General features: G+C 36.5%; 1 protein-coding gene across 1 annotated transcript; it reads right to left on the bottom strand.

Annotated features, from left to right (window-relative positions):
* Positions 1-11,261: 11,261 nt before the first annotated feature.
* Positions 11,262-16,152, bottom strand: LOC123528589 (uncharacterized protein K02A2.6-like). The gene is made up of 2 exons (XM_053520942.1): positions 16,073-16,152; positions 11,262-14,052 (listed from the first exon to the last, which is right to left on the bottom strand). The coding sequence occupies exons 1-2, from the start codon at positions 16,150-16,152 to the stop codon at positions 11,262-11,264; spliced, it is 2,871 nt and encodes a 956-aa protein (XP_053376917.1).
* Positions 16,153-17,423: the final 1,271 nt, after the last annotated feature.

The following is a 17,423-nucleotide window of genomic DNA, read 5'->3' on the forward strand; positions in this document are numbered from 1 at the left end:
GTGGCCATGTTTTTTGACGAATAAGAATATATTGAATATTCTTTGTAGATTGTGTGAAATTATTTTAAAATTGGGCCAGCAGTTTCATACAAGAATTTTTCTACTATATACAAAGGGAAAAGTACGCCCCCCCTCCCCCACCGGACATCGAACTGCCAAAAGTGGCGACTATATCGAGCACACCGCAAGCGAGCTCGACAAAAATGTGCCCTTTGGTCCGTGCCACCGTCATTAGACAGTTCTTTTGTTATGGGATGAGCTGAAGTCGGATCGATTCCCGATTGAGGCAGTGCCTTATTTCATATTATTCTCTTTAGAGAGGTCAACGTACAGCTGAAACTCGGTAAGTGAGGTCAACGTACAGTTGAAACTCGGTATCTCGAATTTCAAGGGATCGTGTGTTTTACTTGAGATAACCGAAATTCAACTTAAAAATGTTATTTTAGTGCACGTGTTTTCGAGACGGCACTTATCATGTTTCGATTGTCTTACAGTTATTGAAAAGAAGTACAAAGAAGCGTATAAGTTTATCATTATTAGGACAGATTCATCATAATTGTGTCATCTTATTCCCCTGTAAGACATGCATCATTTTACCAAGTTACATGTATATAAAAATCCCTGAAGTGGAAATGATGTCACTGTCTTCAACATCACAAATCTGAAAAATTAAGTAGAATAAGAAAGGCAGTAAGTCCGTTCCATTATGTCCTTACGCAGAAACAATTCTGTTTTCTTACTTCTCTAAAGGGAGAAAACTGCGTAATTTTGAAGAACTCATAAAGTTGCTGTATGCTAAAGTTTTGAAATAAATAGGCTTGAAATTTATTCCGACCCAGAAATACTGTGTACATGACTGTCAGAAATAATGGACTACACACAAGAAGAATCATATTTCTTTTTATTTATCTATGTATGGCATTATATCTAATTAAATAAACAATATCAAATCTTTTCTAAATATGTATACATGTATCTGAATATATATGTAATAAAACCATGTAACCTGAACAAGCGAAACGAACTAACGAATAATACAACATGCTATCAATATTCCACTTTCTTTTTCGAAATATTGTATAGTTTTCCTAGTTTCGATAGATTGCGGAAAACCCTTTCCATTGGCTCAACTGAACATGCATTTAAGCAATAACTTGAAAATATAATAATAAAACTATGTAAGTCAAACATACATTCGCACGATCATACCAGAATGGCAACAACGTTGTCGTGTTTTATCGTGCTATTAACTATTTTTAATGTTACACCTTCTACATTCACAACTTATAATTTGTATTTTAGCGAGTTTTAAAATCTGGGTTGTGTTATAAAATTGAATAAAATTATACATTTGCGTAATTCGATAGTTTTTTATCTAGATTTCATTTACAACATTACAAATTTGTTGATATAAATGTATAGGTAATGTCAAAAAAGTATAATCTATTAGCAAAATAGCAAATGTTGGGCTAGCCGGTTTTTTTTCGGTATATATTGGACAAACAGATCACTTTCAGTAAAGGTCTAAATTATTTAAAATTATGTAATACGTTACACTTTATTTCGCATATGAGCTGTGTTTACACTTAAATCTGCAATGGGACACTATTAAACTGAAATGATGTGTATCAAAACAACTGAAACGATGTGTATCAAAACGAGATACCGAGTTTATGACGAAGTAATTAATATTCATACGCACAAAACTGATATCACAAAAAAATGAAACTCTCATTATTTTATTACACTCTATTGGACCCTTAAATAGATGATACTACATACATGTGTTTTCATGACGCCTCGCATTTTACCCTTTTAACTCAATAATTTCAATTCACATCGGACGGACAAATATGTAATATTCTTTCTACTCATGTTAGTTTTTTTCTATTTTCTTAACCTGTTATAGATAAAGTCTCTTCTACACTTGAATGACGTCGACGTCAAAAATGCATTAGCACTATTATTATAAAAAATAAGACAGGACTTTATTTCACTCCTACTACGTCAAACGAAATAAAACAGTTTCATTAAAAACCACAACTACACCTGTAGAATAATCTTTGTACACAATCCATACATTTGAACCAAGAACAACAACATAAAGTTTAACAAACTGTTATGTCAATAAAATTCTACACTAACATAACGGTGAACAATAAAACTGAACACGAGTAAATTAATGATACAATAAGAACGGGCATTACGCATGTTATTGTATGGTAAAGTTTTAAAGATATATGTAATCAATGTTTGGAGATTCGAAAAGTGTATTGATGGAAAAAAGGCACTATCAGTTGGTGTACATTCTTATGCAAGTATACTATATCATTCACGGTCAATGACCTATACATAACATTTGTGTCTGCTTAGGTGGTTAAAAGAAAGAAAGTTTAAAGCTGGGTTTTGTCTACACAGTACAACCATTGGCATACAAAATACATGCATGATTATATAACTAATTTAATTTAAAGAACAATTTACGGCAGTTTTTCGTTCAACGCTCGGCAAATTCTCAGCTTAAAATTGATTTACATTATGTATGTTTTTATAATGTAACATAAGTCATTATGTATCTGCAAAAATGTATAAATTTCTAATGATAGTAAACAGTTTTTCAAGAAACGTGTATCAAACCTGAATTATCTCCTCTAACTTCCATACGTGTTCATACTTAATATGCTAACACAAAAGGATACTTTCGACTCATATTCAATGTCCCACAACATTAAACGTTGTGTCTTATTGACCGGAGTAGTGATTTTACTGGAAGACTTATTGCTTTTTAGAGTGCTGCTGATGTTGCTGGTGTTGATGATGTTGATGGTCGCTCTCGTGCCTGCAAATTAACACGGGCACGTGCGCATGATGTAGGACGTAATCACTAACGCTCCCCAAAAGCGTGCGTCTAATTGTCCCCATTCCTCGAGTTCCGACGACGACGAGTGAGGCACCGATCTCTGTGACAGCCTTGCAAATACCCTCACCCGGCGACTCTGCGTGAATACTTTTCACTGTACCATCAATCTGGAAGAAAGTAAAGGACAAGTAGAATTTGTGACGAAAATAGTTCCAATGCAGTAAACCGGCATTATGCACGCTGCACTATTTCCACTAATTATCACTCTAAAAAAACCATCTCACACTCTTTACTGTATACCGATCTACTTACCATACCCCAGTGTAATTTTTTTTTTAAAAAAGAGAGAGAAAATCACTGCCACAGAACAATGTTATGTGTTCCTATCCAACAACACACTTAAAGACTGTTAGTTCTTATCTTGGACTTCGATTTTAAAATGCTATTGTTGCTCTGTCATTGTTAGCACATTAAATTAGCACATATTACTGTAATAAACCTTCGCATGAATGTTCAATTTGCACCTACATACAATTTAGCAAATTTGTATCAGTATATCCGAGAAAATGTTAATGTATTATTTGCGTGAAACTAGAAGTGTTAGCTTTTTCCTGAATGTTTTAAAAAAACAAGAAGCTGCGTTCAATAAACGCTTGATGCCCCCGGTGGCATCCTTGTCGATACAAAGCAACCTAAGTCCAAAACGAGGTCAAGTTCAAGGTCAAACTGATGTCAGGTGATGTGTGAAGATGAGGAATGGTCACGGATATATCTGCATTAGTATCAAGTCATTCTATTAAGAGGTACTGATGCTAGACGAAACGGTTCCTTTTGGTTAACAAAGAGATGGCCCATATTAAGCAACCTACCCTGTAAACATGAAGTCATTGGGCCAACGACGAAAAACCGTCAAAGGATAATCGTTGTTGGGCCACTGTTGGCCCAACAATGATTAATAAGTATTGTAAATACAGCTGTTGGGCCAACGTTGAACCAACTTTAAATTTCAGTCACAGATATCTCTGCATTGGCCCAATATTGATTTTCAGGGAAAGACTTATACAGAGAAAACATCGTTGGCCCAACGTTGGGCCAACGTTGGTCCATTAGAAGTAATAATATAATAATTGTATATTTTACAGGTCACTGTTTTATCACAAGCCCCCACAGGTATACACAGGTTGTGTAGCTGTAACATGCAATATTTAATTAATTATTTAACACTTTTCTGCACCAATTCGTAATCAGTTAAATTTGGGCTAATTAAACTAAAAACTTATCTGCAGCCGTAATGATATTTTGAACTATTTCAGATCTACTACCTTGAAAAAATTGTGAAAAAAGTATTGAAAAAAAACCCTTACTAACTCTTTAACAAATATCTAATTTTATACAATCATAAAATGTTTACAATAAATCTGTTGAATATTCCAGAGCATGAACTCTCGTTAACCCGAGTTATGTAAGAAATCCCAGAAAATGTGGTTAATTTTACTCTCTAGGCCAGATTTCTAGCTTTTTAGACATGTGAAGTAAAGGAAACTATTATACATGTGATAGGTCTAGGTTTAACAAAAACCCGGTCTTCCAGCTATAAACTGTAAGTAGAAGTTTTTTTAAAAATATTTCTTGATAAAGTTATGGAATCTTATACAGAATTTCTTTTTATGTCCTGTATGCATGTTATATATGACTTGAACATATGTTAAATACTAATATCTAAAGCTGGCGGATGGTATTTGTGTTGAGTATTAAATTCTGTAAATAAAATAACTCATTTTCTTGTTAATTCTAACATATTTTTCTCGGTTAAATACAGACAAAAGTTAATTTCATACATTAGTTATTGTTATCAATTTGACGTAGATGGTTTAATCAACATTATGATTTTTGTTTTTTACAGGGTGCTGTTCAAGTGAGTAATAATGGAGTGCCTAGCACTGTGGTGCACAGGAAAAAATAAAAATATAACAGTGAGAAAAGAAAACAAAAAACAGAACTTGGATATATAATGAGTTAATATACAGACAGTAATTCACTTTAGTAGGATTTAATTAGTGACTGCAATAAGAAAAATATTTAGATTTATAAAAAACTGGAAACAATATTTTACATGTTGTAGTGTTGAAATATTCTGTTATATTTCTTCAGGAAAATTGCAAACAAACTTTAAATAAATGTTAGATTTCTTTTTGTTAAATGTTAACAAAATCACATTTATCTGAAAATAATACATGTATTAAACAATGCTAGTTTTAGTCATTTTTCAGTTTCGTAATCGTTGGGATAGCGTTGGCAGCCATCTTTGGCCAACAAAGAAACAGAGTTGGCCCAACGTTGGACCAACCGTGATAGACGAAAAAATGCTGTTGGCCCAATGGAGGGCCAACGATGAGTGTAGGATATCAGTTGTTGGGCCAATGGAGGGCCACCGATGAGTGTAGGATATCAGTTGTTGGCCCAATGGAGGGCCAACGATGAGTGTAGGATACCAGTCGTTGGGCCAACGGTGTACCAACCGTTGGGCCAACGTTGCGCCAATTAGCAAAATGGCGTTGGGCCAACGTCGGAAATCTTCGTTGGGCCAACGAAGAGTCTGCCATTGGCCCAACGTTGGGCCAACACATGTCTGCTATCTGGGTAAGTCCAAAATTAGGTCAATGGTCAAGGTCAAACTGAGGTCAGGTGATGTCTGAAGATGAGGAATGGTCACAGGTTACATCTGCATTAGTATCAAGTCATTCTAGTAAGGAGTATTGATGCTAGACGAAACGGTCCCATTTGGTTAACCTCGTACGGATGGACGAACGGACGGACAGGACAATCACTATATGCCTCCCGCATCAGTAGATGCCGGGGCATAAAAATTCTTAAGGTTTTAAAGTACACTGTAGCTACATGTAGTCAAACGTGATATCATACATTCCAAACTAATACCTTGACATGACACATGTCCCTTTTCTTTGTTTATGCTTTTCTTTGTTTAAAAAGACTGTCTGTAAAATACATCTATTAAACACTCTTATAATTCTTTCAAACTTATAATTCTATTCCTTATTGACAAAATGTAACACTGATAACAGATTGAAGCAAATATCAATTTTCTTACATTGTTGTAAAACATCTGTTACTCAGATATGTAAGTTTTTGAATACAGAAAACATAAACATCTTTCCACTGTTGTGTGTGCTTGCTCTTGCATTTTTTGCTCTTTACAAGTCGTCATGGTAAAAAACTAATGAGGCGAAACTTAAAACGGATCTTGTAAAACAAAATGAATGTATTATGCAGAAAAGTAGAAACATCAACTAGTTTTTGATATTGTAGGGTTTAACGTCGCACCGACACAGTTATAGGTCATATGGCGTCTTTCCAGCTTTGATTTGGAGGAAGACCCCCAGGTGCCTCTCCGTGCATTATTTCATCAGGAGCGGGAACCTGAACCACCAACCTTCCGTAAGTCAGCTGGATGGCATCCTCACAAGAAGAATTCAACGCCTCAAGTGCGGCTCGAACCCACATCGACGAAGTGATTTGAAGTTTGCGACACTGACCATTCGGCCACGGAGGCCCATCAACTAGTGAATTACAATGGCTATTTTAACTATAATACTTCTATTTAAGGACGGTGTTGTATCTACAATATCGAACGGAACATACCCTTGCTTCTTTGAGAAATTCTGCAAACTTCTCTAGTTTGTGTTTGATCTTTTCTTTTTCTTCTTCGAGTAATTTCAATAACATATCTCTGTCGAATGAATATGGAGCTGCAAAAGAATGATATATCTGTTAAAAAAATTGCAAATGACAACTAGCCATCGTTTATTTTGACATTACGTTGCTTAAAGCCCTGCTCCGCGGCTATTCAAATTCTATTGTGTGTATGCAACCCATGATTACAATAGGTAACAGTTAAAGGCCACGCGCCACACTTTAGCACGCAAAACCACAGGTATTTTGTATAGAATTTTATATAAGATAGACTCTATTTTGACAGGCGTCACTGTTCATAGTCAGGATTTTCATGCTTTTTCAGTGACAATTTAAGGTTAAAAGGTAGGACTGGAGCAGGTCTTTAATCAGTTTTTGGAAGTAAATTCGGACATTTAATGGATCTGTATGAACCCTTGATTGTGTAAGAAATTCTACCAAATCAAGATAAAGCCTTCTTAAATCACAGACCTTTACAACAGAGAATTCAGAATGATCCGAATTAAAAATGAACCACACAGTTTGTTTATTTACTTACAACTGTACCACTGTGTTGAATGGAGAACACTGTTGATTTCCACGGCGTAAATCAGGTACACTTTGTCACCTTCTCTTCGCACATTCTGAAGGTAATCTGAAAAATACCAAATGAAAAGTACGGCATTTTCGAACAAAAGCCCTAATAAAGCGGGTGGCCAAAGCAGCTTAGTTGTTTGAAACGTTGGGAAAAGGGTTACTAGGAAGATTGTACATCCGAAGTGTAGGAATTAGAGTTTAGCAGAAAGTAGCACATAACCAGGAATTACCACACTAAAAATGGGTTGCGTAAGAAATGACAAAATTAACGTCTAGGAGCAACCAAAGAAAAAAAAAGAACTAATAACGTGTTGGTAATTTACTCTCTCGTTACACGAATGTTCAAATTATTTAAATTACTCAAATGTCTTTGTCATAAATCTGTCAATCCGTGACCTAAAAAAAAAGGATTGTCGTGAAAGCTGCCATGCTAAAGAGATAGCTTTACGTTTATTTTGCTGTTTATACGTCACTTTCTGAGGCAAAATAACACTGTCATTATCAATCAAAGCCTTGAGATGTCTGGTGGCTGTAGGTTTTGGTAGATTAATCTTCTGTTTAAATGCAAATCTATAAATATACATGAATGAGAAACAAATACAAATGAGCCGTGCCATGAGAAAACCAACATAGTGGGTGTGCGACCAGCATGGATCCAGACCAGCCTGCGCATCCGCGCAGTCTGGTCAGGATCCATGCTGTTCGCTTTTAAAGCCTATTGGAATTAGAGAAACCATTAGCGAACAGCATGGATTCTGACCAGACTGCGCGGATGCGCAGGCTGGTCTGGATCCATGCTGGTCGCAAACCCACTATGTTGATTTTCTCATGGCACGGCTCAAATGTGCCCCATATCTGAGATGAACCTGCCTGACCCAGCTTGTGATGCAACCATGGGCTGGAAAATCTTATCATTGATAGATCTTATGTAATTCAAATGGTCAGTGTGAATGGATACAGGTGGAATCAGAACTGCTTGATCATTGATAATTCATCCGCATTGTTCATGAATGGGACTATTTTGTGTAGCACATGAACATCCTTTGGAAGTGATTTGGAATAAAATAAAGATGCTATATGATTGTCAGAAATACACTTGTAACTTTGGTAGCGGGATAAACCCGCAACCAAAAATATGTTAAACATTGGACAGACTGTGATATGCCAACATATAGTGCTATAGGGTATAGCGAATAGCTAACAAACTATCTCCTCCCATACATCAAACTTTAGACCAAAAAATTCACCAGAGCCTACCATTTCGTACCTGTAATACAAAATTATCCAGGAGAGAGCCCCCTGACCCTCCGCTAAAATGACTGGATAGCCCCTACCATACCTCAAAATGTAGACCAAAATGCACTAGAGCCCAGTATTTCATACCTGTATTTCAAAATTTTCCAGGGAGGAACCCCCTGACCCCACCCCTAAAATAAAGGGAGTGCCCCTCCAGTACCTCAAAATGTAGTAAATCATTTCATACATGTATATAAAAAACTTTCAATGTGGCGACCCCACTCATCCCCCAAACATGGACAGATGCCCCCTTCCCATACCTATCCCCTATCGGCGCTATGCACCTCGCCGGTGACTCTTTTGTTCTAAAACTGGTGTCCCCTTCTTCTTCCGTGTACAGGACAGGAATCCAAGAACTGGACTGTACTTTGTCCACGGTTAGGCTGGGGCAAGATAGTCACATTTCTAACACTGTCTGAAAAAGGCTGTAGGCCTATAGTTAAAAGATTAAGGTATAGGTCCATGTTTCGGAGAAAAAAATTCGAACGTCATCAAATCATAGAAAGAAAGCATTGTTTTACATGAAAATTTAACAGCGTATAAAACATTTATATTATTCTACAAAACCATTGTCAATTTACTCATATATATATTGAATTCCGGAAAGGGACTGCATGAAGGGGCCACACTTCTGCACGGCTACTAAACGCTAGCGCCACCACCAAATTGTGGTGGTAAGGAAATGAGCTATCGACATTTCCGTGGTGCAGCTATCGCCCGTTTCTATTTGTAAACACGTGAGTAAAACTTATATTTTATCTTATATTTTTATTGATAGAACTTTTTTCGAAAATCGGAGAATGTAGTTCCGTGTAACAACACTTTTACTACAGGTTGGCTGTTATTTCATTAAAATATTATGCAAATTGTGGTGCCAGGAGCTTTTCTCCTGAATCTGACAGTGGCATATTTTCATATCGGTCAGTATTCGAACACCATTCAGATGACTAGACACACTGTAAGAACATACCTGCGCATGCAAATGGTGTAGAAATGAATTACACGTATTCCCATACATCAAAGAATTACGAAAAACACAGTAAAAAGTTAAAACACGACTATTTTCGAAAGTGGTGGCGTTATCACTCAAGTGGTGGCGCTATACTGTAGTGGTGGCGATGTTGTATATGATTAGTGGCTAATATATTCAATTTTAATATATGAAAATGTCTGTCTGCAAGCCACGGAAATTTCTACAATAATCGATGATATCAACCTATCCCACACTATAATAAAATTACGTTACTCAACAAAATACATACATAAAATAATCTACATATATATGGATTCAGATTGTACAACTAAGCTCTATTGATTAATCATATTTAACCGATTGGAATTGAAAATGTACTGTATTTACTTTTCAGAAAGAATTGTGAAAGTAAGGTCTTTTGTTTACAATGACATGCAAAAGACGTATAAAAACAAAGGAAGGTAACTTTCAGAATATTAATATAAAAATAAATTCTACACTATCTTCAAATTATTGCCTGGACACAAATCTTCATTTGAAATAAAGGTATTGCTACTATTTTTCTTTACCCGAATTTAAAGTACACTTACGTTTGTATTTAAGTACAATATTTAAAGGTTAGAAATAATTCTGTTATGTCATTTACTTGTCAGGATAAACCAAGTTAGGGTTCGAGACCCAATATGAATAACACTCTTAAAGGTTAATACATTTTAATCTGCATGATACAAGTGCAACTACAATACTGAATACTTGACAATAAAACATGCCTATTATATAACACAGTAACAATAACTCAGTGTCCTAATAGTGTTGCTGATACAGCGTTGTTGTGTCCCTTAGTATGTATGTAATCCAGTTACACAACACCCCTTTTCCAAAGTATGAAAGTTACTGTTGATCTTTAACTCGAGGTTTGTCTGTAACATCATGGTGGTGTTATGCACTAATAGAAATAAAATATGTAAAAACATAATTGAAATGTCACATCGTACATTCCACTGTTATTGCTAACCTAAGCTAAATTAAATCAATAATTGTAAACTGCCTAAAACAATTACAAGTTTAAACGATCTGGCGGTTTGGAAATTCTCCCAGACCTTGTAACAACACTGTTTGAACTTTCAGCATTTGATGTGTTTTGATTAGGAGACAGTTGCGAGTCTGATTGTTCGTTAGACACTGGTGACTGGAATGGGATATCAATTTCTTTATCAAAGCTTACTGTTTTGTTCAGTTTAATTAAATGTCTACGATTTCTTGAAATAATACTTTTAGGAGTTTCTACAACAAATGATCTCGGTCGTGAATCTTCTTTTATTATTTTACCCTCAATATTCATGTCTTTCACAAATACCCCATCCCCTTGCTTCAGTGGAGGAAGGTACTGAGCGCGTCTAGACCTGTCGTAATTTTCTTTGGAGTAATTACGGTAATTCTTTTCTTTCTGCTGTATCTCTCTAGAATTTACCGGTTTCGGGTCAAGCTTTTGTGGCGCTTGAGGGAGTGTAGTTTTAATCTGACGCCCGAATAACAACTGACTTGGCGAAAGCCCATTTTGCAACGGAGTAGCCCGATATGTCAACAAAGCGAGATACGGATCATCACACGCGTTCAGCAGACGTTTGACAGTCTGTACGGCACGTTCAGCTTCTGAATTACCCATAGGATACCTCGGACTTGAGGTTATGTGCTCAATACCGTAATCAGCACAAAACTGTTTGAAAGTATCCGAAACATATTGCGGACCTCCGTCTGTGACTATAGTGTCGCATAGTCCATGACGTGACAAGATTGATTTAAGATGCGCAACAACAGTCGCAGACGACAGTGAACTGAGTTTAGCTATCTCAATGTAGCGAGAATAAAATCTATCACCAGCAAATATGTGCAACCGCGCCATTGAAACAAATCTGAACCTAACTTAGACCAACACCTGTCTGGAAAAGGTGTAGCAATCAATGGCTCTCTTTTTTCGTTTTGCATTTTAGCGCAAGTATCACACCCTTTAACAAGATTTTCAATGTCTTTGCTTATTCCTAGCCACCAAACAGATTCTTTTGCCCTTGATCTACATTTATTGATCCCTTGGTGGGCCTCATGTAACCTAGCCAAAATATCTGTTTTCAAGTCAGATGGAATAATAAGCCTGTCATTTCTCATTAACAACCCATTGTTTACAGTAATTTCACCTTGAAATTTCCAATATAATTTTGAAACCTCACATGACTCTGAATCAGGCCACCCATTTTGAGTAAATTCAATTAATTTTTGACAGACATAGTCTGACATTTGCTTTGACCTTATTTCCTGCAGTCGTTTGTCTGTGGCTGGCAAACTTTTAAGTACTAAATCAACATACATTTGAGTTTCAGTGCAGTTTTGCCTATCCTCAAATGTCAAACTGTCACACGTTGGATGTCTACTAAGTAGGTCAGGTATGATTAACTCTTTACCAGGCATATGTGAAATTGTGTACGAAAATTGCATGAGTCTCAGTCTGAAACGTTGTATTCGTACTGGTAATTCACTCAAGTCCTTTTGTCCCAGAAGTGGTACTAATGGTTTATGGTCAGTAACTATAGTAAAGGATTTCCCTATTAAGAAGTCCTTATGCTTTTCACATCCATATGTGACCCCTAGAGCTTCTTTCTCTATGGTTGAATACCTTTGTTCTGTTGGAGTTAAAGCCCTTGAAGCATATGAAACTGGCTTGAATTCCCCATTGTCTTGTTTCTGGAGCACTACACAACCAATTGCATAATTGGAGCTGTCCGTCATAAGAGTAGTCTCTCTGTTTGGGTCATACAGTGCAAGAACAGGTGTTTCTGTCAAAATACACTTGATCTTATCAAATGCTTCCTGTTGGTCACTACCCCAGTAAAATTGATTTTTACTACTCAGCAAATCTCTAATTGGCTTTGAATACTCAGCTAGAAGTGGGGAAAACTTTCCTAGCTGTGTGACCATGCCCATGAAACTTCGAACACTGTGCACATCCTTAGGAGGTGCCAAGTCCCTAATAGCCTTGACTTTGTCAGGGTCTACAGCTATGCCATCTTGGCCAACCATATGTCCAACAAACTTTACCTGAGTTTTCTTGAACACACATTTGTCTTGGTTAAGAGTCAAGTTTGCTTTTTCTAACCTAGTTAAGACAGTCTCTAGTCTCGAGTCATGCTCTTCACTTGTCCGTCCATAAACTAGAATATCGTCAGTCTGGCATATAACACCGTCTATGCCTTCAAGGATTTGCGACATTCGCTTCTGAAAATATTCAGAACTGCTGCTAAGCCCCATAGGCAGTCGTTTAAATGCGAACCTACCAAACGGCGTTATGAATGTTGTGAGTAACTGACTCTCTGGTGCAAGATTTATTTGCCAAAACCCGCTATTGGCGTCCAGCTTGCTGAAATACTTTGCACCCGCCATCCGCCCCAAACTTTGATCTATAATGGGCAAGGGATAATTTTCACGGCGTACATTTTTATTCAACTGTGTAAGGTCAACACATATTCTAACGTTAGAATCGCTTTTTGGTACACAGACTATGCCTGCACACCAGTCAGTGCTTTGATCGACCTTGAAAATGACGCCCGACTTTTCCATTCTTTCAAGTTCAGCTTTTACTTTTGGAAGCAATGGAATAGGTACGCGCCGCGGTACCGCTAGAGCAAACGGTTTCGCTCCTTCATTAAGGGAAATACGGTATTCTCCGTCTAACTGTCCTAGCTCCCTGAACAATCTAGGATGGGTGCGCTTAACAAAATCTACCGAAGTAACTTCATCGATGTTAAGCTTGACCAAATTTAAACCGATAATTGCAGGTCTGCCCAATAGACTACGATCAATGCCACGCACGACATATATTTCTTCTACTGAGTACTTGTTTTGGCTTGATAACGTTTCGGTAAAAGAACCTAAGACATTCAATTTCTTATTTCCAGGGCCAAATAGGTTTTTGTTTGTTTTCTTTAATTTTGGACTTCCTAGAGATAAGTATACAGTTTCAGGTATCACCGTAACATCAGCCCCAGTGTCTATCTTAAAACAGACTAACAAATGTCTCACCTTTAGTTTGGCTCTCCATTGACCATCTCCTGCTTCTACTGTTCCCAGATAATCACTTTTTTCTGCGAGTTCATTTAGTGTTTTAGTTCTGCAGCACACAGAGAAATGATCCATCTTTCCACATTTGAGACAGTTTTTCCCTTTTGCGGGGCATTTTCCCTGAATATGCGTCCGGTTACACCTAGTACATTGTTTTTGTCCTTTAGGCATTGGTGTCCTATGTTGTTTCTTTTTTGTTGGATTTTGCTTCGGCGCCCGATATTCTCCCAAAGACTGTTTTGGTCTGGCTCCACGGCTGACCTCGTCCGCTGACCCTCGCTCTTTATCGTGCTGATCTTTGACCTGTCGTTTTACGATTTCACTTTGTCTAGCCATTTGAACTGCCTTTTCAAGTGTGAGTTCTGATTCTAATTGCATTTTCTCAGATAAATTTGTATCTAATATTCCAATCACAATTTTGTCCCTTATTTGCTCATTTTTGGTGTCTCCTGGAAATGCACAATTTTCAGACAATTCGTAAAGTGTTCGTATGAATGACTCAACGGTCTCTCCTTGATTTTGTCGTCTTGAATGAAATTTTGCACGTTCATGTATAACATTTTTCTTTGGATTGAAATGTTTATCAAATTCGTCCAAGACTTTTTCAAATTTCTTGCTATCATCAGCTGATAGATTGAAGGATTTCAACAGATTGTCTGCATTTTGACCCATTGTATAAATTAATGTAGCCACCTGGATCTCTCCATCATCCTTATGCAGTTTTGATGCAGTTCGATAGAATGAAAATCTTTGTTTCCACTCATTCCATTTGCTCGGATTCGTAAAATCGAAATTTTCTGGAGGTGATAATTTCGCCATTATTCCAACAATTTAATGTTGCACTCTGTTATAAACAATTTAATGTTAATCCATATTAATTTACAATTTAATGTAAGTCCACTTTGTGTCAGTTTTTCACTTCTGACACCATGTTATGTCATTTACTTGTCAGGATAAACCAAGTTAGGGTTCGAGACCCAATATGAATAACACTCTTAAAGGTTAATACATTTTAATCTGCATGATACAAGTGCAACTACAATACTGAATACTTGACAATAAAACATGCCTATTATATAACACAGTAACAATAACTCAGTGTCCTAATAGTGTTGCTGATACAGCGTTGTTGTGTCCCTTAGTATGTATGTAATCCAGTTACACAACAAATTCTACATTAACATTTTAAACAAAGGAAAATATTTACTTTGACTACACGAGTCCCAAGGGTCTGTGAGTATTTTGTTCTTTTTTTTCTTGGATAGAGAATGTTTCATAAAGGTAAATAAACTATGATCGTGTTTTTCTTTCTTTAATAACATAATTATTTGCAGGAAAATTATCAGTTAGAAAAAATATTGTGTTTGTTTTGTTCCGGACGCGTCAGCAGTTCGTATTATTGAATGTCGTAACAGCGCCACCACTACTGTATAGCGCCATCACTAGAGTTATAGCGCCACCACTTTTAAAAATCCTGGTATATTTCTTCTAACCCGAGATTCTATTATTCATGGTGTGTGCGTATATGATTATTTATCATTTCTGCACCATTTGCATGCGCAGGTATGTTCTTACAGTGTGTCTATTCATCGGAATGGTGTTCGAATACTGGCCGATATGAAAATGTGCCACAGTCAGATTCGGGAGAAAAGCTCCTGACACCACAATTTGCATAATATTTGAATGAAATAACAGCCAACCTGCAGTAAAAGTGTTGTTACACGGAACTACATTCTCCGATTTTCGAAAAAAGTTCTATCAATAAAAACATAAGATAAAATATAAATTTTACTCACGTGTTTACAAATAGAAACGGGCGATAGCTGCACCACGGAAATGTCGATAGCTCATTTCCTTATCACCATAATTTGGTGGTGGCGCTAGCGTTTAGTAGCCGTGTTCTGGACAGTTCAGCGCCTTTAAAAACTCACCATTTTTTAAAAGCTGTTACATGTCTTCGTTTTGATGCATTTGCAACATCGTGCGAGTGTTTAAACTTTACATAACTATGTAAAACATCGTTTTTGACAATTGTTTACATTTATTTCTTTACAAATGGCATTCTTATTTAAAGGGGGACAACTCATTTAGAATATTTTAAGTATCCAACTCTGTGGGACAGAACAGTAAAACATGTATTGGACAGATAAGTTGTGTGTCAAGATGCTGTTCATTAACTAAAAAAATCTGTTGTTTTGTGATATACTTCTAAACCTTAAAACTATGGTACACATACGAGTTGTCTACACTGACAGAAGCGGGGCTGCCCCAATCACTGAATACTTCTGGATCAGAGCCTGATATCCTCACCTGTGGATATCAAAGCACTGTAGGCCTACTTTCGTTTTTAACGAGATAGAAATCCGTGCTACTTTTTATCCCGGCTCGTCCGAAATCATTTTTTTTTTTTGGCGTGACCGACATCACAGACATCCCTAGACTTGAGTAAAGACACGTCATAATACGGAAAATAAATGATTAATGTACATTTGACATTGAACGAAGCATGACGTGGCTGTAAACTAGAACAAGTATGGAAATTATACTCACAGTGAAAGGCTTCCTTTGCATTTTCACTCCCATCTACACCTATAGCAACTACTCTCTGTGCTGCTCCCTCAGACATTTTGTCCTAAAATAAATTATTGCTTTTACACTAATAGATCTATGAAATTTGTAAACATCTGAACGTCTCACGTATCTCTTTACAATAGTAAAGTTCAGTTCAAATAATCCATTCCCAATCTACCGTTAGTTTCGTAACAAATGTTTCGCGTATACTTCATGATATATATAAATTTTACACTACACTGATTTTTTATCAGTTGAGATAAAAAATGAAAGAAATTTTAGTGTGGACTGTCTGATATACAGATTTATTCGATCGTTGCTAACGAATAAACTATTTCTTTTAAAAAGATTTGTTCTGCACGTGCACAGGTATATCCGTGCACGTGGAAAGATCTGGCTAGAATAGAAGCAGACCCGTTCACGTGCACAATTAGAAATATCGTCGAAATATTCATCATTTATGGAGGTATTCCCGAGATATATAGACCTAAGGCAAACATATATTATACTTATTGTTTATTATAGTCTCATCTACATACAAGTACATTACATCAATAATATAAATGTAAATGCATATAGCCATTCTATAACAGAATTATAAGGGACTTGTATCAATACTGTACAGAATAAAACAACAATATATTACAGGATAAGATACATAGAACGTTTGCAAATCGTTACATATAACACGAGCTATGCACTGTATATCAGTTCCTCTCAGTATAAAAATATATGAAATGTCTGAAACACTTGAAAACAAGAGTACCGCCTTGCGGGTTCAGACGCTCATCTGATTCTTTATTGTCTCTGTATAATATGAATATTGTCCTACCCATAATTTTCTAAGGCCATATGGCCATAATTCTTGCAAAAAGCAATGTAGAGTTACAGTACTTGCTGTGCATAGTCAGCTTTTAATGGCGAATAACTGCTCCAAGTTTTAAAACTTAACCAAGAAATCTGATATTTTCCAAGTCCAAAAGGGGCCATAATTCTTGCAAAAAACAGGATGGAGTTATGTTTCTTGTTTTACAGAGTCAGCTTTTGATGGTGAACATGTGTTACAAGTTTTAAAGCAATAGCTTTGATAGTTTAGGAGAAAAGCTGACCTAAACTCAAAACTTGACCAAGAAATCTGATTTTGTAAGTCCAAAAGGGGACATAATTCTTGCAAAAAGCAGGATGGAGTTATGTTTCTTGCTGTACAGTAGGTATGTAAGCTGTTGATTTTCGCCAAGAGTCATGCGGATTCGATATTCAGAAAGATCTTATGTCGATCGCGATTCGGGCATGATATACGACATTCGATATTTGGAGAAATTCCAT

The sequence above is a fragment of the Mercenaria mercenaria genome, chromosome 13 (assembly GCF_021730395.1).
Source record: "Mercenaria mercenaria strain notata chromosome 13, MADL_Memer_1, whole genome shotgun sequence".
Lineage (NCBI taxonomy): Eukaryota > Metazoa > Mollusca > Bivalvia > Venerida > Veneridae > Mercenaria > Mercenaria mercenaria.

Bases quoted from the DNA above. Each gene is read 5' to 3' on its own strand.
- LOC123528589 (XM_053520942.1), bottom strand. From the start codon at position 16,152: ATGTCTGAGGGAGCAGCACAGAGAGTAGTTGCTATAGGTGTAGATGGG. The intron at 14,053-16,072 runs GTATAATTTCCA...ATTTCATTCAAG, and splicing joins AAGGAAGCCTTTCACTGTGA to ACGACAAAATCAAGGAGAGA.